At 39.8% G+C, this 22,211-nt stretch overlaps 3 protein-coding genes across 3 annotated transcripts in view; 2 read left to right on the forward strand and 1 right to left on the reverse strand.

Annotated features, from left to right (window-relative positions):
• The first annotated feature begins 129 nt into the window (after positions 1-129).
• On the forward strand, positions 130-11,795 carry LOC134664165 (cytosolic carboxypeptidase 6-like). The gene is made up of 12 exons (XM_063520752.1): positions 130-406; positions 4,512-4,759; positions 5,086-5,180; positions 5,656-5,872; positions 6,458-6,626; positions 6,739-6,806; positions 7,087-7,245; positions 7,662-7,753; positions 7,959-8,173; positions 9,073-9,286; positions 9,828-10,000; positions 11,580-11,795. Exons 1-12 carry the CDS (start codon positions 400-402, stop codon positions 11,738-11,740), a joined length of 1,818 nt encoding a protein of 605 aa, XP_063376822.1. The 5' UTR covers positions 130-399; the 3' UTR covers positions 11,741-11,795.
• A 1,370-nt stretch (positions 11,796-13,165) lies between these two features.
• LOC134663820 (TATA box-binding protein-like 1) lies at positions 13,166-20,897 on the reverse strand. Its single transcript, XM_063520331.1, has 4 exons — positions 20,638-20,897; positions 18,026-18,558; positions 15,502-15,596; positions 13,166-13,374 (listed from the first exon to the last, which is right to left on the reverse strand). Exons 2-4 carry the CDS (start codon positions 18,541-18,543, stop codon positions 13,166-13,168), a joined length of 822 nt encoding a protein of 273 aa, XP_063376401.1. The 5' UTR covers positions 18,544-18,558; positions 20,638-20,897.
• Positions 20,898-21,382: 485 nt separating this feature from the next.
• Positions 21,383-22,211, forward strand: part of LOC134663965 (rho-associated protein kinase 2) — a 39,645-nt gene continuing 38,816 nt past the window's right edge. The window contains exon 1 of the mRNA XM_063520520.1: positions 21,383-21,994. Coding sequence (XP_063376590.1) covers positions 21,811-21,994 — 184 coding nt within the window. The 5' untranslated portion in view covers positions 21,383-21,810. The remainder of the gene's footprint in view (positions 21,995-22,211) is intronic.

Consider the following 22,211-nt stretch of genomic DNA (forward strand, 5'->3'; position numbering starts at 1 on the left):
AACGTAATTAATGCTAATTAATCATTAGGGTTGAGATTGTTTATACCGATCCCGTTAACACCACTTCGATGCACCAAAAATGCTGGAAAAGATACGATGTCTGCTTATATCCATGGCTTTTACGAACGCGTAGCACGTGCTACGCCGCGGGCGTTGCCTAGCAACCATTGCTCATATTTATGCGTCCTACGAAACATTTTTGTTTTTATTATAGCATGAAAATGTCGCATGACGACTACATGCCCATGGCAACGGCAGCCAAGTGAGCTGAGGCAAAATGTAGTCGCTAAAATGTTTGTTATTATATTGTAGTTAGTACCTATGGTAAGATGAGACATAGTGATTAGATATATTTACGATAAGGCAGCTTGGTGAGAAGATCGTGACGCCATCGCCATCATGTCAGGTAAGTACGGGTTTGTACTTACAAAAAAGTTTCACGCATTAAGCACAAAGTGCTTTCTTGTTTCTCAGACTAAGTAAATAAGTAAAATATCAAAGAAAATTAAGTAGGGTCGAGAGGGATGTGGGATGAATATAAGACACGGGTAAAAATAAGTCTACAAGTTTTGAACACCCAAATCTTATTCCATTTAAATTTTTCAAAAAAAACTTCATTCCTATATTCCATTTAAAAAGAAGCTTTGTGTGTAGACCCTACATAGGTAACTAAGTATAAACTACAGCAATATTCTAGCTACCGTCTGCATTATATTAATAATCTTAACATTTATATACGTCCATATTGTAAGCCGTTTTTTACAAATCCCCTATAGTTTACGCCAAAATTAAAATTGTAAAATAGGAAATGCATCCTGTGACACCTACGACAAGTATTGTGGCGTTTAATTTTGTAGTGTTTTACCGTGCCTGCTAGAATTGTTATACGAGGCGTGCGGGCTATATAGAAACACGACACCCGAGCATGCCACACGCCACCCGGTCTATCGTACCACATCACATATGTGAGCCTAGTAATTCAGGCTTCAAGTATAAGATTAGGAAAGGCATTAGGCATTAAGAACAAATGTTGCTAGCAATATCGGGACACCTAAAATTATAAACATAAATGATAGTATGAAAGCGGGAGACCGACTTACCTAATAGCTTTTGGCTTGTATGTATAATTGTAGATCTTGGTTAGAATGGGAAAGGGCGGCGGGAGGTCGATTTTGGGACTTATTCAGTTTATAAATGAATAAATAAATTTATTGAAAGTACCTACATAATTATAAAATTGGTTTAGAAAAACATTGGATTATAGTTAATATATTTTATTATTAGATTCTAAGTACTCCAAAGTCCAAAGGCATTGATGCCAGCAAACATGACGTATATTTTGTACATGACAACGCCAAATCCAAATTTTTCAGCGGCCAGTAAGCCGGCTTCTGGCATTCCATTCCAAAGTTATTGACAAATAAGGTTTACGCCGAACGGGAATTTAGATCGGTGACGCTTATATGGATATGCAAGTTATATGCATTTTTAATATTATAATAACCGCAAATTGAAACTATATAAGTAGAGGAAGATAGCCACCCTTTAGACAGTGTTTAGATTAAAAAATTTCGAAAATTGGCCTTTAAAGATAGATTGCTCAATGAGTAATTATAGAAGTTTATACTTATGGTGTCGAAATATTTATTGCATTATCAGCCTGAAGTACCTATGTCACTGCTGACTGTAATTCACAGCACATCGACCCCGACGGTGTAGTGTTGTATTGCATGAGTTTAAGGTGTTTGCGAATCAATTCGCAATAAATAGTTAACCTTTCAATCGTTAGCGGGTGGCGTGTCGCTGTGAACGGTTTGTATCGCGACTCACCGCCAATCTTATGGGGCACTAAGTTTAAACTACTGTGAACTATATATACAGGCTGATTACGGGGCGAATATGTATAAATATGTATATTCTGTAACAATGTATTTTAAGTTTCAAAACAATATTTTATTAAATACTAAACGCGTTCGGTGAGAACCCATTTTAGTCGCAAAGAGTTTCTGCGGTTTATATTTGTATGCAGTATGTATCTAAAGTATGCAGGTCCCCACCTACCCAGAGTACTTGCTTTGTTTTTTAATTTGTGCATTGCCCACTCTTACCTTCCCAATGAACTAATGTACACGGTAGTCGTACCAATAGTGAAGAATAGGACTGGAGATGCCTCTGACATGTCCAATTACAGGCCGATTTCGCTAGCTACTATTCTGGCCAAGGTTCTGGACAGTTTGCTTGATAAACAACTCGCTAAGCACCTAAACTTGCACGACTCACAATTTGGTTTTAGGCCGGGGTTGTCCACGGAGAGTGCAATATTGTGTCTCAAGCAAACTGTTCAGTCCTACACTGATAAAAATACACCTGTTTTTGCCTGTTTTTTGGACTTGTCAAAGGCATTTGATCTAGTAGACTATAATGCGCTGTGGAACAAGTTGCAGCATGAAACCACACTACCGCCAGAGGTCGCCTTGATGCTTCGCTACTGGTACGGCAATCAAAAGAACAGAGTAAGATGGGGTGGATCATACTCAGATGAATATGGGTTGGAGTGCGGGGTGAGGCAGGGGGGGCTAAGCTCGCCGCGGCTCTTCAATCTTTATATGAACCGGCTAATCGTTGAGCTCAGCAGCACTAATATCGGATGTCACGTTGGCGATATCTGTGTCAATAACATTAGTTACGCAGACGATATGGTGCTGCTGAGTCCATCGATTGGCGCGTTACGAAAACTGGTCGCAATGTGTGAGTCGTACGCTGTGACCCATGGACTCAAATACAATGCCAAAAAGAGCGAGACGATTATTTTTAAGGCAGGGTCAAAGACCTATACGGACGCTCCTGGTATCTCGCTCAGTGGCACACCTCTCAACAGGGTGCAAAAGGTGAAGTATTTCACGGGTCACTGGGTCACGGAGGACTTAAAAGATAATTGTGACGTGGAGAGGGAGCGCAGGTCGCTGTCTGTCCGTTGTAATATGTTGGCTCGCAGGTTCGCAAGATGCTCACAGCCTGTGAAAATTACATTGTTCAAGGCATATTGCCAATGTTTTTATACATGCGGTTTGTGGGTCAACTTTACGCAGCGGGCATATAGCGACTTGCGAGTCCAATATAACAACGCGTTTAGGGTTCTGTTGGGGTTGCCGCGGCACTGTAGTGCGTCGGGCATGTTTGCGGAGGCGCGGACCGACGATTTTGCTGCCATAATGCGCAAGCGGTGCGCCTCCCTGCTAGCCCGAGTTCGCTGCAGCACCAACGGGATCCTGAGCGCGTTCGCGGACCGCTGGGATTCCGCGCTGATGCGGAGATGGACACAGCTCCATGTATCGCGCTCCACGTAGGTAGATTATAAATTATAAATTTTATTTATGTTGTTTTGCACTAACACTAAATTTAAGTATGTACCAAACTTGTTACTAACATAATATGGGACTAGTCCTGAAATAAATATTATTCATTCATTCATTCATTTGTATCGAAACGAACCAAATACCTTACCACCTACATATATATCTCTGAAATTGCAATATGGCACGAGTGATGAAGAGGGCACTTTCAGAAAATGCTCTAAAGGAATAGAATTTGATTTCAAAGTATAGATAGAGGGGAAGTAGGTATAATAGGGAAAAGGTATAAACCTAATAGCTTTTCCTAAAGGGAGCAGCCTGTAGCCTGTAGCAAGTTAACAGGTAGGCGGGCGTCTAGGCCGGGAACGGTTCCCGCTGAGAAACACGATCAGTCCTAACTATGTCTTCGTACCCAAACGACCTGGAGCACACCTCCATATACACTAGGGATATTAATGGTATTCTCTATACACCTACAAAGATTACTAGATAAATAACGCATAAACAAACTTAGCGCCGTCGTGTTTTATGTAATTATGTACCTACCTAAATACCTATATAAATAAATAAGTATATACTAAAACAACTCCCCTGGCCTCTTTATGTCGGTGTTTGACGGCAAGAGTTCAGTGTCAAGTGCTAACAGAAGTCTTGTAAGCTCGAACGCGTATATGTATATGTCGGCGGCCGATCGTAAGATCAGGCATATCGTGAAACGTGAAAATCTTTGACCCGTTCCCTGAGTCGACGAAGCCCCGCGTTAGCGACGCGGGGCTCCTATTTCTGGACAGTTTGCCCTTCGGGCATCTGAACCAACCTAACCTGCCTATATATTGGTTTAATGTGACTATCGTCAAAATATTACACAGGAACATTACGATCTGCCTGATCTTACGATCGGCCGTCGACATATACATAAAATGTCTATTACATTACTTAAAGTTGCTACAGTGTGTTAACTTACAGCAGACTTACAGACATGAGCGCCATGATGATTCCGATTAAAAAATGTTAAATCTCCCAAAACACTCATTATCACATATCGCGTATGTTCGAGCGCGAGCTTCATGAGGTTACGAGCTAAGAAGGCTGGAGGGTCTGTCTTACCGTGCAATTCCTCAGAGATTTAATATGTAGTAAAAATAATCTTCTTACCAGACAGCGAAGAGAGCGACGGAGAAGGAGGCCTCGGCAACCTAAACCGGCTGATCGTGAGGCCGCCGGGCCACAGCGGCAAGGCCAAGCGCGGCCAGCTGTGCTTCGACGCGGCCTTCGAGTGCGGGAACTTGGGCCGAGCAGACCACATCACTGAGCTCGAGTACGATCTCTTCGTGCGGCCCGATACCTGCCGCCCGCGCTCCCGGTTCTGGTATAACTTTACCGTGGAAAATGTGAAGCAGGATCAGGTTTGTTCTTGAAATTCTGAAAACCTTTTTCTTACAAGCGCTTTTAGTGCCTGTAGGTTTAGTGTAACTTTCTTGTGGACTATGTAAAACAGGACCCGCCGCGCTGGTTCCTCTTTTTAAAATTATGAAATCCTTTGTGCCATTTTCTCATACTCACCTTTTATTTTTGATTCTGATATTGGCCTCTCGTAGACACACCATAATTAACAAGTTACATTCGATGTACCTGCTCACTTCCAGAAACTTCTTCAGATTCCTTATTTTTAACACAAGCCTGAGTTACAATTAATAAAACAATTGAATAACCAGTACCTATCATATTTCAGAGAGTAATATTCAACATAGTCAACTTAGGTAAAGAAAGAACTTTATACAATGGCGAAATGACACCGCTAGTCCGCTCAACCTCGCGTCCAAAATGGTAAGTTTACATTACAAGCTAGGTCGGCTACATAAGTTGGCATGTGCTGGCACACTGGATGCAATTAGTTTCCGTACGTGACGTGACTTATGCACGGTACAATCAAGCTCGACACTTTGATTGTGCTGCGCCGCGATCCGATCGTAATCAAGTCGACCACGCATGTGCTAGTATGCTTAGAAGTTAATAGCTGATACTATTACCTAGATGTCTAAATATATACCTAAATACATATACTGCAGCGCTAGTGCTACCCAGCACTGAACGTACCTACTTAGAACATAACTAGGTAAATCAATTGTATTTAGGAGTGTGTGTTGTGATGAAATGTGTTTTCTGACTATTGCAACGTAAAAGCTGTTTTGGTGTCAATATTAAACAAACTAAGTACTTACTCGTATTGGGTTTTGTGGACCAAACAAAAATAAGTGTTTCTGTGTACTGACGTTTTTTATATCGTCATTTTCTATGTCAGGCAACGCATACCCCGTCGTTTCATCTTCTACCACAAGTCACCAGTGCACCGCGGCCGGCGCGTGTTGAGCCTCGCCTTCGGCTTCGACCGCGAGGAAGATGTTTACCACTTCACGGCGGCCGTGCCCTATTCTTACTCGAGGCTGCAGAAGTATCTCACGCTGTGGGAGAAGCGCGCACAGACGTTTGCTGCTAGGGAGTGCATTGCGCAAACTACGGTGAGACTAGCACACTGTCACCACAAGTGATGAGTACTTCCCAACAAACAAAAATTCCTCTTGTATTGGCTTATATTAGGTATACTTTAAGAAGAGGCAGCAGTCTTTCTCATCAAATTATAGACTCTGATGTTCGGAAAGAGAAGGGTCGTGGAATGTATTGGGCCCCATACATTCCACGACTCTTCTCTTTCCGCACATACTATTAAAGTTTTTTCTGTTGCATCGTAACACGACGGCAAGCAACCTAATGCTGATTTGACTTACAATTAGATATTCGTTTAACCATGTGCTATCTGAATTTGTAACACTTTGGATAGTAAGATTAGACTGACTTTACTAAGTAGGTCTATGTGCACGACTGGTGCTGCCCTCATTTTGTCGGAATTTCTACGTTAAATCTTATGGAGTAAAATTAGTTCAAGCGGGTGCCGCTAGTACTAATGTCGGACATTCCATAAGATTACCTGTGTTTGCGACGATCAGCGCCACCGACTTCGCACGTTCCCAATAAGCTACGATCAGTTAGAAGGTACCTAATACTTACCTTCACATTCAATGTTCTTTTTCTTAAAACCCCTGCAGCAAAAACGCAAGGTTGACCTCATCACCATAGGGGAGCTCGGGGTCCAGGATAAAGAGATGAGAGAAGAGTCCGCGGTGAAGGCCAATAAGGGACCTCCAAAGAAGCGCGTTGTGCTCATCCTTGCGCGCACGCATGGCGGCGAGCCGCCAGCGTCTTTCATCTGCCAAGGTACATGTTAAAGGAATCCCTAGAACTACATACTATTCCAGAAATTGGTAAAAATTAATGACGTAGCTTTTAAAAATCCCATGCTGTTTATGTATTTTATATTTAATTACAGGTATCCTTGATTATTTCTTAACATCGTCGGAAAAGGCTTTGGCGCTCCGCAGCAACGTAGCTGTTCAGGTAATATTGGTAATAATAAAATAATGCCGTTAATGTCTGTGAAATTTAACAAAGCATTTTAGAAGTCCTTTGCGAAACCAAAATAAAAATACGACTATATTCCGAGCTCTTAAATGAGTCCTCGCCTGCGCGATACGGGAGCGACGGGGTAGGACGACTAAGGTGGCGGGCGTACGGCGGCGCCCGCACTTTTCCCGCCACCCTTAGTCGTACTACCCTGTCGCCCCCGTACCGCGCAGGCGAGGACTCATTTAAGCGGTCGGTCTATCTATAACCTCAGGTGGTGCCGATGTTGAACCCCGACGGCGTGTTCCTGGGTAACCAGCGCTCAGACCTGCTGGGCGCCGACCTCAACCGAAGCTGGGTCACCGCCACCACCTTCGCCCACCCTGCCGCCGTGGCTGTCAACGACCTCGTGTCTAAGCTTGTCGCTGAGAAGGTGACATTTGACTCTCTTATTGGATCTGCTGTATTTTTGAACAACCCGCGGTGAAACCTGCTGGGGTCCTACTTCCACGGATGACGTGACCATTAACGATCGTGTCCAATTCGTCGCTGCAAAGAAATACGAAGCGATAGCCGGTACAACTAGCGCCATCTAGGATGTTGTCTACACAATTTTATTTCATGGTATTTGTGTAGTACCTATCTTTGGGATGCTTTGGACTGAAAATCAGTTATATTATAATCAAATAAGTAATATAATTTGATACAACAAAGCAAGTGTTCATATTTTAATTACATTTAGATTTATTCAATTCATAATAGTAGCACATAGTAGGTAATAAACTTGAAATATATTAAATTATACTTTATAAAAACATGTATATTGTAATCAGCATTTTGTGTTTTCAGTCTCTTCAATTGGATTTTATAATCGATTTGCACGCGGACATAAGCTTTGAAGGAGTCTTCGTTAGAGGAAACTCATATGATGACGTATACAGGTGAGTAAACGAGGTAACGTAACGTTAGATGTTGAAATGTTCGGGTTCTAGAACAAAGTATGCAGATGCATCAAGCAGATGTATCAAGAACCTACCTATTGCAAATTATTTGTTCAAGATGATTATGTTCTCCCGGCACCACCATAAACCTGCATTGCCTTTTGGGGAGCGATGGACTTACTTTTAACCGTGAATCAACTCTTAGGTTTGAGCGTCACGCCGTCCTTCCAAAATTCCTGGCGTCCCGCGTGGAAGCCTGGCGTCCCGAGGCATGCTTGTACAACGCGGACCCACTGGCCGCTGGCACGGCGCGCCGGGCACTGCCGGAGGGCGCCGTAGACGCCTACACATTACTCGTTTCGCTGGGAGGACGCCGGCTCACTCCAAAGGGACCCTACATACATTATACTGAAGATGCTTGTATCCTTTACACCAATGAGAATAGAGAGTATAGAGGGGTCCTGTCATTGTCAATTTTGTAGTCACGGTACATTTACTGCCATCTATCGACACACGATTAAAACTTAAAATAAAATTGAAAATGTATAACATAATCAAAATATGTTTACGGATAAATGATTCTTAATTTTTATTGTTCCCTACTGACCCATGTTCTTTCACTGATATGTGTTAAAATTGTTAAATACCAAACGGTGTCGTTAACGCCATCTAGCCGAGAATAGGCCAAAGGTAATGGCGCCATCTATTCGAGAATGACTTTTCCTTGGCCGTCCGAGGCACGTTTTTTTCTTAGACTTTAATTATCTTATACGGAGTTATATGTATATATCTCTGCTTTACACTATTTTTATTTATAATGCACCAAATGCGGCACTACTAACGCCATCTAGTAAAAATTTATAACAAACAAATTATTATTTCTGACTTTCTGATAATTGATATAAATTTGGACGTAAAAAATATCCTTAATTTTCACATAGGAGATTTGGTGTTAGATATTTGATAAGTGTGTTAGGATGAACTGATAAAGTGAGTTTTTAGCATGTTTAACAGACCTTGTACATAGTCCTACTAGCGACATCTAGTCTAGGTTTCTTGTACTGTACGAAGCATAGGGCATAGAAGACATGGATATTAATATCCAATTGTTTTATATTTTACTGAAGTCTATTTAAATAATATTAACTTTCTTTGTAACAACTCATTCACAAACATAATAAAAATTATAGTTTTACTGCATAGCAAGTGCACAAATATTGATACAGCTAGCGCCATCTTGTTCCTTTATAGTGCACTATTATATGTTTGTTCGATTGGTGTGCAACTATTAAAGAAAAATAATTTTCTAAGCACAACAGATGCTAAAATCGGCCGATCTATTGTGAAGGCTCTCTGCGACTACTACCGACACATCGGCGTCATACCCCCGCGGCAAGGAGAACCAACCAAGAAGAAGGATGTCCGCGGTCGGCGTCGGCGACGGCGCCCCGCCGTCGACAGAGAAAGGCCAGTCTGCCGCACTTGGTCCCCAATGTCCCCACACGAACACTTACCGCACATACATACCAAAATGTACGATTTATCTTTATCGATTTACGCACTAATCTTGTCTTTTACCGCACAGCTGCAACACACGTGTGATTCGACACCCATTCACAGGAACACACAAGCGAGGATGTCAAACTTATCTCGGTAACTACATCACCAAGTAATTACGTAACTAACACAATTTTATCCTTTTTTTGGAAATAATCAGCCACCTTTCACACTTCAATAAAACTTTGGAAATTTACTTGGGTAGTTAAGAGCCGATCAACGTGGACACTAAGCGCCACTGCTAAATAATCGTGATTATTTAAATATTAATGGAAGTTTTATGTTGCCGGATTCGTCGATAACTATGAACTCAAAACAAATGCGATCAAAGTTGTTCTTAACTTTGATCGCATAGATAGATTGACGAATCCAGCAACGTAAAATCTAGTCTGATGTATTCAACGGGTACTTAAATCACTACTTAAATACAAAATACAGTACCATTATTGCTGTAACCTCAGTGAGAACTATTAGCAGTATTAGCTATTAGCAATATCGCAATTATTCATGGTGACAGGTCGCCAAGCTCAAGTCCCGAACGGCGTGTATTAGCCGGGCGGGTGCTGTCGCCGCCGCTGCCCCCGGCGTCGCCGCCGCCGCTGCGGGCGCTGCCGCCGCGCTCCACGCGACTCCGCCGCACCAAGCACAGAATAGAGCCGGACTTGGACCCGCTACTGCCTCTTATCACAGGTACACTATGGCTGGCGGTTTTAACGCATACCTAATTTAAAGTGGTACCGACATAACGCACGGCATTCTACTGCTAATAGATATCGAAGTTAAGTAGTATCTTTAATATATGCTTTGGACATCCTGACTCCTAGAGGATTTCAAAATTGTATTTTAACTTAATTTTATTAAATAAGACTAGGTGCCAAATTCACCTTCGGATATAGGTATGTATGTATATATAGGTGCCGAGACAATCTTACGCGTAATCTCTTAATAAAAGCACAGAATATATAATAGACAATAATAGTACTAGGTACAGAAGACTCACTCGCTAACAAAACGCGTCTGTTACGATGGATGTACTTTTAGCTACCTGTAGCAAAGCGACGAAATCGCGGAGTGAGCCACGCCTGACAAAAGTTTAAATACTTTCATAGATTTTTGAGCGATTTGAAAACTCACAACATTATCGATCGACGGGTTAACTAGGGGAGAGCGGGATTAAACGTGCCGGAGGTAAGTTGATCCGATGGGAATAGGAACGCAAGAAAACCATGGAGCGATTCGTATGATGTTTGTCGCGAAAAGTCAGACCACTATGCGGTTGCAGGAGCCGTTTTCGTTGCTTCCATTATAGTAGAATAGTAGTTATGGAAAATAAATCAAAAACGAGGGCACAACGAACCCCACGGATAATCACATTTTTGCTTTGGATTTTTTTTACTATCTGTTGATAGTACACAACAAATTATCATATATTTCGACGAACTGCAAAACTTTTTTTAGCGTGTGTGAACTGAGATTTAAATATTTGACGGATAAGTTATAAATTTTAGCAACGGAACAACCCGCCCCACAGCGGGGTTAGTTGTTCCGTTCCGACCTATCTCATAAAAAAAATTCTGGTAAAAAAACTGTTTAACTATGCACAAAATAATATCGCTACTCAGAAACGCAAATAATCATTATTTAATATAGCGCAACCCACATACCTTATTCACACTGTTTTCATAGATCAAATTTTTGTTTTATGAAAATCGGCACGTTTAACCCCGCTCTCCCCTACGTAAAACTTTTAATAATGTTCATTTTTAAGTAATCGACCTTTGAGTATTAAAGCCCACAAGCCCAATGTGGGCTTAATACTCAAAAGCTCAAAGTAATCGACTGGTTTCTTCTTAAGTTATGCAACTGACATATGTATGTTGATAGATGGCGCTAGTAGTACCGTGTTTCAAGAGCTCTTTGCTACACCATTAATGTTTATTACGTAAAATAAGTCAAGAGTAACGTTTTATAACGTTTCTTTTCAAATCTTAGACCGTAACCTTGCCCTTTATGTTAAAGCCATACAAAGTTAGGCAACTTGAACACATTGTTCAATCTACCGACTGTGCAACGTGACATCTGGCACGCGGAGAATTGGCAGGCCGTGTTATGTATCCAGTTGAAGAACTCTCTTATACCTACTTACTCGATCCCGTTTTACAAGTTACTGTCGCTTTCTATTGTCTCTTTAGCTTCACAATTTGTCACGTCAAAATCGGTAAAGAGCTAGCTAGCTAGATATATTTATGAACAGTAGACATGATTGCAGGCACAGCCGTCCGCACGCCCCGGCTATCCGTGGTGAATCTCAGCGCTATCATCCGCACGCCGACGGGCCGCGATCATCGTCCGAGGCTCGCGCGACCGGCCCGACCCTCGCACCCGAGGTTCACCAGCGATGAGTACGACACGCATGACTCTGATTCTTAGTTGGTGTGAGAATCCGCATATGTAATACACACGCGGTAGACACTGCGGCGTTTTCAGCAATATTTGTAACATTTCCCTTTTTTATTAGAAAAGAGTTTTTTCTATTATTATTGGAAACAGCCAGTTACTGCGCTTACGGAATATTCGGTTTAATCCTATTTGTATCCCCAGTGAGAACAAATGGAATGGACGGACGATGTAATTCCTATTTGTCTTGGAGAATTTACTAAATCCTCCAAGCTATTTGTCGTCAACACTTGTTACCACTCGTTTAGACTATGTATATTGTGCTTCGTATTTATCTAAGTACCTATATCTATTTTGACTGATATTTTTGAAGGAATCATTCAAAGGTACATGGACTAATGAGAATAAGCCGAATATTCGAGTGCAGATTTTGGACGGTGAAACACTCTAAATGAATGGTATTAAATCACCGTAAACCACGTGTAAAATAATTAAACCTCAGAATTCACAAACGTTTTTGGCTTAGACTGTAAGAAAGATCTGTAATTTTTGCATTAATATTTAGTAGATGTATACAACGATGTAAAGTCAAACAGGCAATACATTTCGTTTTATCTGTAATTAAGTACAGAAAAGCTACACAACTCGTGAATAATGAATAAGATCGTATGAAATGCATGTACGTATGCATAAATTGTTTCTATTTGAGTCGAGTGACGTTGGTTTTCATAGTATTTATAAATTCATATTCTTAGGTAAATAAGGACATTTGAAAGTTACCGAATATTAAACCGAAGCCTAACGTGGTTGTTTTAAATATAAAACTTTTAATATCTCGCCTTATATTAGAAGTTGTTGAAAAAAACTGGCTGTGCAATTTAAACGATTTCACTTTATTCCTCTAGCACCTTTTTCTACAAATTTTGTATTTTACCATTTGTGCCTTATGACGTGTAGCATAATGCCCCTCTCTGCTGTTTGTACTACAATATTAATAAACTAATAAAACAAATACATTATTTTTCAATTAAATGTATAATGTCCAAGCTTTTTTTATATTTACAATTACTAACATCTAACTAATCGTTCAGTCATCTCTTTCGTAGAACATAAGTTATCGAACACTATTACAAATATCACTACTACTCATCAACCATAACTGCAAACGAAAAACGAAACTGAGTATCGCACCGAGATTAATTCTCTGAACGTAGTAACTAATTATTAATCGTTCAAGAAACATTTTGGTTTAAACAAAAACGAATGACGTCACCTAAGCAAACTAGGAAGTTAACGGGAGCATCACGAAAATAATACGTCCGGACGGGGGCCCGGCGGGCTTCCTAATAAATATCTTTGGCATGAACCAACGGAGCTCGTCGACAATTCACACACTATTATTGCTTTGTATGCCAAATGAGTTGGTCAGTTGTCGCCGGGGCGCGGCGAGCGCGGCGGTCATTCCCAGGCGTCGGCGTCGGCGCCGGCCGCGCGCGCCGCCGCCGGGTCCGGCGCCGTCGGCGCGCGCGGCCCGACCCCGCCTGCCCCGCCACCACCGCGCCGCGCGCGCAGCTGCTCCTCGTCCTCGGGCGTGCGCATCTTGCGGAACTCGTACACCAGCGGGAAGATGCGCTCCACGGCCGACTGTACGTCGCCCACGCTGCGAGCTGAAAACGACACGAGCGTTATTTTCTACCGTCTATAGTTTAAAGTTACGTCAAGCGCGGAAGGAGGGCTTGGCTTGAGAGATGTCACATCCGGGGGCATTGCGTGCATTCGGCGCCTGTTCAACCCTGTTCAGCCAGCGTATTATGGATGGCTTTATCCATCTTTATCCACGTGATAAAACTGTCACTTTTTAACACAGTGGGATAGAAAGTGATGGACACCGTTTTATCACGCTGTCACGTAGATAAGAACGACCATCATATCCGTACTGTTCCTCGTTAATTTCAGTAATGTTATTAAATCTTTATCATCCAAAAAAGTTAATTTTACCAGCAAACAAAAGAAAACAACTCAAAATCGGCATTTCTTTGCCTCACATGTGAATAAAATGCAACTTTGCTATCAGTTTTTGAAGTGCAAAGTAAGTCTTTCCGAGCTGGTGTGGTGAAAAAAGGGGTCATCCATTAATTACGTCACACCAATTTCTAGGTTTTTTGACCCCTCCCCCCCCCTTGTCACACTTGGTCACATTTGGCAAACCCCTCCCCCCCTAGTGTGACGTCACATTTTTTCTACGAAATCGCCAAATCGAATTAAATAAATACCTAAGTATTATTAATATTTTATCAAAATATTTGTGACGATATAAATATTAGTAATTTTATAACCCAAAACTGCTTAGGAAAGAAAATTAAACGATTAAAAACTATTTTCGTTTTAAAAACTTGTTATTTAAATGTACAGCGAACTAAATAATTTAAATAAATTTTCGGTTACTGATGAAGTTAAAGTGACGTCACAAAGCTTGTGTCTCCCCCCTCCCCCATGTCACAATATGTCACATTTTCTTGACCCTCTCCCTCCCCCTAAACGTGTGACGTAATTAATGGATGACCCCAAAATATTAACATGGGAAATATACGAAAGCAAGTAGATAAATCGCCTAGTTTTGAGTCGTATAATAAAATCCTTTGATACATCACTGTCCTGTCCAATATGCGATTGATTATTTTTCTATCTGTAGAGAGCCTTGAAACTTAACTAACTTAACGGTCACGATAGACACGCATCGCGAGAATTTATTGAAATTTTACCGACTTGGTTAGGATCCGACATATTGATTTAATGAACCTTTGGGTTTAATTAGCGTAAAGGACATTTTGACGAAAATGAGTTAAGTTTTGTTCAGAATACCAAGCGCTTCCATACCGTTAGTTAAAATTTGGATACTTATCTCTTAAAAAATTGCCTTTACGACCCAATTTTTGCACCATGAGCTTGCTAAAACGGCTTAGTCACAGACATATTAATATTACACATCATCAGTATACCTACAGAGACGTATGTGGTATCAGAACGGATGCTGTATGACATGCGCCAGGAGATAACGGCCATGCAGTTATAGGGTTAAAGCAAATTCCGGATTTTCTGAAACTTGTTTTGCGCCTACTGACTTGTATCAGCATGGTTGCGAGAATGGAAGGAATTGAATGACAGCATATTTAGGTAGAGGTGTCCCATTTCCAGTTTTCATGACAAGTGCTTACTTCAAGTATGGAGCTTATAGGGATATGTATGCGAATTCGTGCTGCAAAGTTAGCGTGGTCAGAGATTATGCAGGTCAATAAGGTTTTTCTTGTGTCTGGCTATGATGGCTAAAGTTATTATGTCACATAGTCACCACATTAAATGGTTTTAAGGCACGGAATAACCATCCCATGTGGATAATATCACTCCCTGCCTGAGACGCACAAGAAAAGTATGGCATTCCTACCTTACTACTATTACTATACTTGAATTCTGTTTATAGTTGAATATAATTCATTTTTAGTTTAGGGCGGCCAGTTCCTTTCTTATTACCCTACTTTCTATTCAAAATGTTATTGATATGTCACAGTTTTCAATTGTTTGGTGGATTTGTCCATGTTACTTTACATCTACGAGTATGTTTTGCGACTGGCGTTTTCTGCTGAGAGAGACGGAGAAAGGTAACTGTTATTTCCCTGTTCCTTTCAGTTCTTACTAAGATGGTAGAAAGTGACAATAAGGTAAGTGCACTAAGCCTCTAGCTAGCCACAGTGGAATGTCTTAGATAAAATAAATTATAAAAAACATAAAATAATTACCTGTTATTGTGACACCTCCCGTAGAGAATATTTTTAATGTGGCTTTAGGATTATATAGTTTATATGTGACACCAGGGTGAAGCTCTGGTTCGTAGCTGAAAAAAAAAGAGGTAAATAAGATATGGTTTATAATAACAACAACACAAGATGAAAAAGATTGTTAGAACTAAAATGATGTCTGACTTTGGCATGATTCTTTTCTTAGACTTCACAAATGTTTTACAATATATCCTCTTCGGCCAATACTATAGTATCGTTTTTTTTTTAGCATTAGAAAGAAGCACAAAGAAGGTAAGCGATCTTGACATGTCTTTTAATTGAAAAACGCTTTTTAAAATCAGTAACTATTACTTATGAAAGCAGAAGAATATAAATTATAGTATTAGATTCATAATTGTTACAGTATATTTGCCGTGACTTATTTTAAAAACGTGTTTTTCAATTAAAAGACACATCAAAATTGTTTACCTTTTTTCTAATCCTAAAAAAATGAACTATAAATGTATGCTAAAGCCAGTAAATTACTATTTTGTTCATGAAATATTTCTTAATACTTTTCTATTTACAGTAAAAAATTTAAAAAAATTCCAAGTACCTTTTGAATATTTTAAATACTTATTTCTGTCCTGTCTGTTTCTGTTTTTCTATTCATTTAAGTACCTAAAGGGTCATTCCACCGTTTCGGGTGTTACACTTGAACTCATAAAATAAGGTTTTATTTGATATTGTAACAGGAACTAGGAGGTTATAACTATTGATTCATCTACTACTTTGATAATATTTTCCTTTCCTGTACGCACATTATTAAAGTATAAGAGAAATAACGAGAGAATCACTAAAAAGTAGCTGTTTCGGGCGTTACGCGAATTGGCCTATACCCTGACCATCAGTACCAAAATGCATAGTTAAGCGAATTTTATCAAGTAAGCTCCAGTTTTATTTATGTCAAGTAATAATAGTTAGTATAGTCTACTGAAACACTGAAGTCACACTTAGTATCACTTTTTATTTAATTTTAATAAAATAAATTACCTGTTTCGGGTGTTACTCATGGTGCGTTTCGGGTGTTACGAGTACGAAATTAAGACAGATTTATACGAAATTATGGCTCATTTTATTGAAATTTTTGTCTTTTTAATAAATTCGATTAAAAATATAAGTAATAAATGCTGAATTATTTTAAAATACATTATCTTAGCAATAAAAACTGTTTCTCGAAGATATCATAATTATTTTTCTTTTGATGCGAATATTTCCGAAAATATTCACTTAATCAAAAACTTGATGATGGTGACACCTATTCATTTTGAAAGATCTTTTCAACGACACCCCACATCACAGCATTAAATGAAAAAAAAATTTTAAAATATTTTTTTTGTACAGGAGCTACCATAAAAAACCGGGCAAGTGCGAGTCGGACTCGCGCACGAAGGGTTCCGTACCATAAAGCAAAAAAAAACGGTCACCCATCCAAGTACTGACCACTCCCGACGTTGCTTAACTTTGGTCAAAAATCACGTTTGTTGTATGGGAGCCCCATTTAAATCTTTATTTTATTCTGTTTTTAGTATTTGTTGTTATAGCGGCAACAGAAATACATCATCTGTGAAAATTTCAACTGTCTAGCTATCACGGTTCGTGAGATACAGCCTGGTGACAGACGGACGGACGGACAGCGAAGTCTTAGTAATAGGGTCCCGTTTTACCCTTTGGGTACGGAACCCTAAAAACACTTTTTTTCGGTTTTTTTTTGACATGAAGGTTCAGTATGTTTTCTATGGAAATAGGTTAGTTTTGACTTCTTAAACCAGTTTTCATTTTTCAACCCTTTGGTAGCGTTTCTTATGGAATGACCCTAAATAAAATTCAACCTAACTAAAAGGCAGTAAGTGCAGTAACTGTGTATGCCTTGTGTATGCAGATGCACCCCATACATAGATAAAACATTTTTCTTTTGATTGACAGAACAACGAGTTTTTTCCAAAGTAGTGCCGATATGTGTTACTTGGTTACAGAACCTACTTACCTATAAGGCAATTCTTCTTCAATTGTAGTGTAATGCCATTATTTACCTATACCTTGCAGGTAAATGAACTCATTTGTCTATTTGTTCAATGTTTGACATATCTTGAAACATAAGTTCAATGTCACAATGTCATTACCCTCTGATCAGACTATGAATTCATGTTTTTTAAAGCAAGGAAAAAAAAATAGCAAAAGGTTTTTCGTCTTTTTCAAGCATACAAGAAAATGGAAATAAAATTTATTTTAAGTCAATACATAGACTTGGTGCCTACTTCGTAAACTGTTACTGTGTTAGATATCAGTGTAAGTACATCAGTTGTATGAGAAGCTAACATTCTCAACCAGGAAGCCCTAAGATAGATATATATTGAGGCCACCTAATGTGGGCGTTATTTAAAAGTAGATCAAGTTTCTTCTTTTTTAATCGTGAATTATTAAGGCGGATTATTTAAATATACTGCCACAAACGATACCAATAAAGAACAAAAGCAATACTCACTCTGCCTCCCTATATTTGTTGGAGAATGCCGTAATCCTTATTCCGAAGGGCATTCGACAGGTTCCTAATACATTGACTACGCGAAAGTTCTGGAAGCGCACTTGGAAGCCGAGCTTCTGCAGTGCGCGCGCGTAGCGGCGCGCCGCGACCTTGGCCTGCTCCTCGCTGGTGGCGCCCGTGCACGTCACGCGCCCCGACGACCAGATGGACGCCGTCGTGTACGGCCGCCGCAGCTTCATCGTCACCATCCCGTTCTCGCGGCGGAACTCCACGTTTACACCGTTCAAAGCTATTTGTCTCAGGTTCAAGTGGCACTTAACACTAAAACTACACACAACATTGTTTATCATGATGTCTATTTCGGGGGTCTCCTCGTCGTCGGGCGGCGCGGCGGCGTCGAGCGCCGCCGGCGGCGCCACGGCCTGCGGCTCGGGCTCCCGCGCCGGCTCGCAGTACTCGTGGTCAGGCACAATGTGATTGCTGATGCTGATGCCATTCTCTTGGATCAGCGTAGCCATGGCACCCACAGCTTGCTGGAAATAATCAATATTACTCTTGTTATATTATTTTATGCAGACATTAAAAATGTTATGCGTGTTAAAATAAAATCCTCAGTTCTGTAAGTAATTGTCACACATTTCTACCTCAAATATGAGGCATCAGTACATAGGTACTGGCCAAGGTAAGGAATCTTTAGGCCAATCCTTACATGTAAGAAAATACCATAAACACAATCAAAACAATCATTCCATTCATATGCCTGTAGGTATTATTGTGTATGTGCATTTGTTTAAGTTAGTGCTTAACAATATACTTATGTATTATTCAATTTCCCAGTATGAGGTTCTGTATTCGCTTGTGGCTATGTTATCTTTTATTTTTTGAACTAAGGTTCTACCATAGTAGGATGGGTTCTACACACGTATTGGTAGAAGAGGCCCAAACTTCGTAACTTCCTCTTTGGTCATGAGAGTAAGTTTGAGTAAGACAAAAATATTTGACCTACTTAAGTGAAATGAGGTCAGGAATTTAATAAAACAATGCCTAAACTGGTGTGCTCTCAATATTTACTGAAAAAGGAAATGAGTCAGATCTTTTAATCAACATTGATTAAAAAACATAAAGTACCACAGTACAACCGTGTGAGCGGTTATCGGCAGCTTCCAGCGGTAAATCGTAAAGCGAACTTTATTGAAAATTGTTGATTGCATAACAATGGCCAATCCCAAACATGCAGTGAAACAATGAAAACAAGTTCTACTCTGCATGGATTCATATGTTATTATGCAACATTTTGTATAATTCTCCATTTTCACTACTTTAAATTTTATGAGACAGGGTGGTAGCTTGAATAAATTAAGACTAATTAAGAAAGTGTCACACCAATAGAAGTTTAACCTCTTTTTATCATCAATTGTATTGATATGCAATATTTTTAAAGGTGATGATGATGATGATTATTAAAAGTTTTTCTTATATTATTTTAAAAACTTTTCCTAAATTATTTAGTTTCTTGAATGCCACAACATGCATGGATATTGTCAAACAATGCATTCAAACTACAGGATTATGGAAGGGGTATACCCTTTCCATAACAAATTAACTTTAAAAAATCGTTGAATATAATCTGTTAAGATATTTCTACAGGTACAGCATATACACAAAATACCTGATCATAAAGGACTAGGAAAGAAAAACCTTTAAGTAACATATTACTTGGAAAAGGGCAGTCTTTAAATTATTCAGAAACAAAATCGGGGCATAGTATTAACTACAACTCAACTCTGGGCATAGTACTTAATATTAACACAAAGGAATAGGCCTATGTTCATAACTTGAGTTTGTAAATTTGAAGTATCATTGGAATGATAACAACTTGACATTGACTGCACACCTCATAGAATGCAAAATAGAATCAAATTTCGCGAGATATGAAGGAGGGATAACAATTAGGCCACTTCCCACGGCGTGGCACGACGCGAGAGCGACTACAACAGACAGATGACACTCGCACAGCTGACTGCCGGATCCCCCGCCCTCCCCGCTCGTCCCCTCCTCCCCGCATCCGCCCGACCCTGCGCGGTGCACCCTGTGGCCTACCTGCGCCCTTGTGCCGGGATTGCACTTGCACATGGCAATTTGTCACGCGAATACTACGCACTCGATGGCCTGTTCGGAAACGGGACATCAAATTCTTCCCGCATACCTTATGCACGTCATTGTCAGTCAAATCACAAGAAATCTTGCTGTAATATAGCCAATTCTCAGTTAAGCGATCACACTAAAATAAGTCGAAGTCAGCAGTTATTGACCCCATAACGACCTGAACCACACGTGATTGAATTAGAGTACAAAGAAAAAATATTCCTCAAGTATTAAGTAAAATAATATAGGGTTATCCCGAGATCCCTTCCCCTTTCACAGAATATTCAATGACATCAACATATCAGACTACTAAGAAGCAGGTAAAATTATTACAAAATAACAAGAAAACTTGAAATAAAATGGGACAGATTCGAGTCATTCAAACTGAACAGGTGATGGTTTCAAAGGCAGGATCTGAGGATATCCGTAAATATAATAATCATAAAATTGATTGAAACAACAATTACCTGAGATAATGTGTTATATTTGTCACAATTATTTTTACACCAGCAGCGAAGTAACAAATTTCATTGCAAAAAGTCAAGGTAGCCTAAAAGTGAGCTGGTTATAAGATGTCCTTGCACAATAACAACAACTTCGGCTCACAAAAAATCACCATCTAATAAACAATAGTTAAAAATCTTCGATTTTATAATAAATGCAAAATTAAAAACTTATGCACATCCTGCCTAGCACCGCCATGTTCCATTCAAGACAAGTGAACGAATGAAAAATATGAAAATGAATTTTGGAATAATGAATGAAGGATCCTGCGTGTCTATGATAAAAGAATGAATGGATTTATTTGTCTATGGGCTTTTCTAATGGGCTCTACAGACGTTCGATAGTTGCTTGCTGTTTATTTATCAAATTTTGGATACATTAACAATTTTATTACTGAGGTGCAACAAATTCAATCGACGTATTAAATGACGTAATGTATCAAAAATCGCATGTGATTTGTTGAAATTTGTTGACTCCTTTAAATTCAAATAATACGAAACAACAAATTACATTCACTTCATCTGCGATAACATGCAAATAAAATAACTTATTTTTCTTGCAAGTTTCTACATATTTCATATTTGGGAAGAAAATGTAAAATACATTGCTATTTTACACTATAATACAATGTCCGATCGTTTATTAACCGCCTTATTTGACACGAAGATAGTCATATTTCATAGTCTGTGGCCCCTCTGAGTCGCCATTGCGAACTTCATACCTGCAGCTAACTTCATAATATTGTTCGATCATCGGTCAAGCGGTTGAATATTTCGTAATTAGACAATATTTTTAAAGCTGTGCCAATAATTATTACTATTTAGTGTTCGTTTATCAATAATATTTAGTAGAAAACCGTTTTTTCGATAGGATATAATCGCGAACGTGCATATGCTTTGTTGTGAGAACCACCTTTATCTGCTGTCATTTTGAGCTATGCAACACAATTTTTTCGACTTCTCGATAATGAAATATAACTTAGCGGTGGAATAGTGCGTCTCGGACAAAACAAACGGGCAGTGGTCTCCGAAGGTCGTGTACTCGTCGAGGGTTCGCGATGTGGCATCAGTGGGTGGTGTGATCTGGAGAATGTGCGGTGGCGTTTAGTGCGTGAAGACGTGAGAAAGGGTGTCAGTATGGAGGTAGTGGTGAAGGACGAGGAGCGCATGCGGCGGCTTCGCGCGCTGGAGGAGCGGCTGTGCGACCCGCGGTCACCGGGCAACGTGGACTCGTTGCTGGACACGGTCGCGGCGCTGGTCTCCGACTGCGACCACCCGGCCATACGTCGCATGAAGAACGTCGAGGCCTACACTAGCAGATGTAAGACACCACTTTATTTTACATAAAACCTTGTCAATATAAATTGTGTTAGCTTTGTGCAAATGTATTGTTTAAGTTGGTAATAACAGTGTTGTTAACAATGACATCATGTACATTATATTAGTTGGAAGTTTCTTTAACAAAAAATGTAATTTCATTTCAAGTCATATTTTATTGAGTTGCAATTTGTCTTTAATAAATATACTGTGGATGAAAC

The sequence above is a fragment of the Cydia fagiglandana genome, chromosome 4 (assembly GCF_963556715.1).
Source record: "Cydia fagiglandana chromosome 4, ilCydFagi1.1, whole genome shotgun sequence".
In the NCBI taxonomy this organism is placed as follows: Eukaryota; Metazoa; Arthropoda; class Insecta; order Lepidoptera; family Tortricidae; genus Cydia; species Cydia fagiglandana.

Bases quoted from the DNA above. Each gene is read 5' to 3' on its own strand.
- LOC134664165 (XM_063520752.1), top strand. The intron at 5,181-5,655 runs GTAAGTTTACAT...TTTCTATGTCAG, and splicing joins TCAACCTCGCGTCCAAAATG to GCAACGCATACCCCGTCGTT. The intron at 7,246-7,661 runs GTGACATTTGAC...TTGTGTTTTCAG, and splicing joins CTAAGCTTGTCGCTGAGAAG to TCTCTTCAATTGGATTTTAT.
- LOC134663820 (XM_063520331.1), bottom strand. From the start codon at position 18,543: ATGGCTACGCTGATCCAAGAGAATGGCATCAGCATCAGCAATCACATT. The intron at 15,597-18,025 runs GTGAGTATTGCT...TTTTTTTTTCAG, and splicing joins AACAAATATAGGGAGGCAGA to CTACGAACCAGAGCTTCACC. The intron at 13,375-15,501 runs GTAATTATTTTA...TGTCGTTTTCAG, and splicing joins GGGAGGTGTCACAATAACAG to CTCGCAGCGTGGGCGACGTA.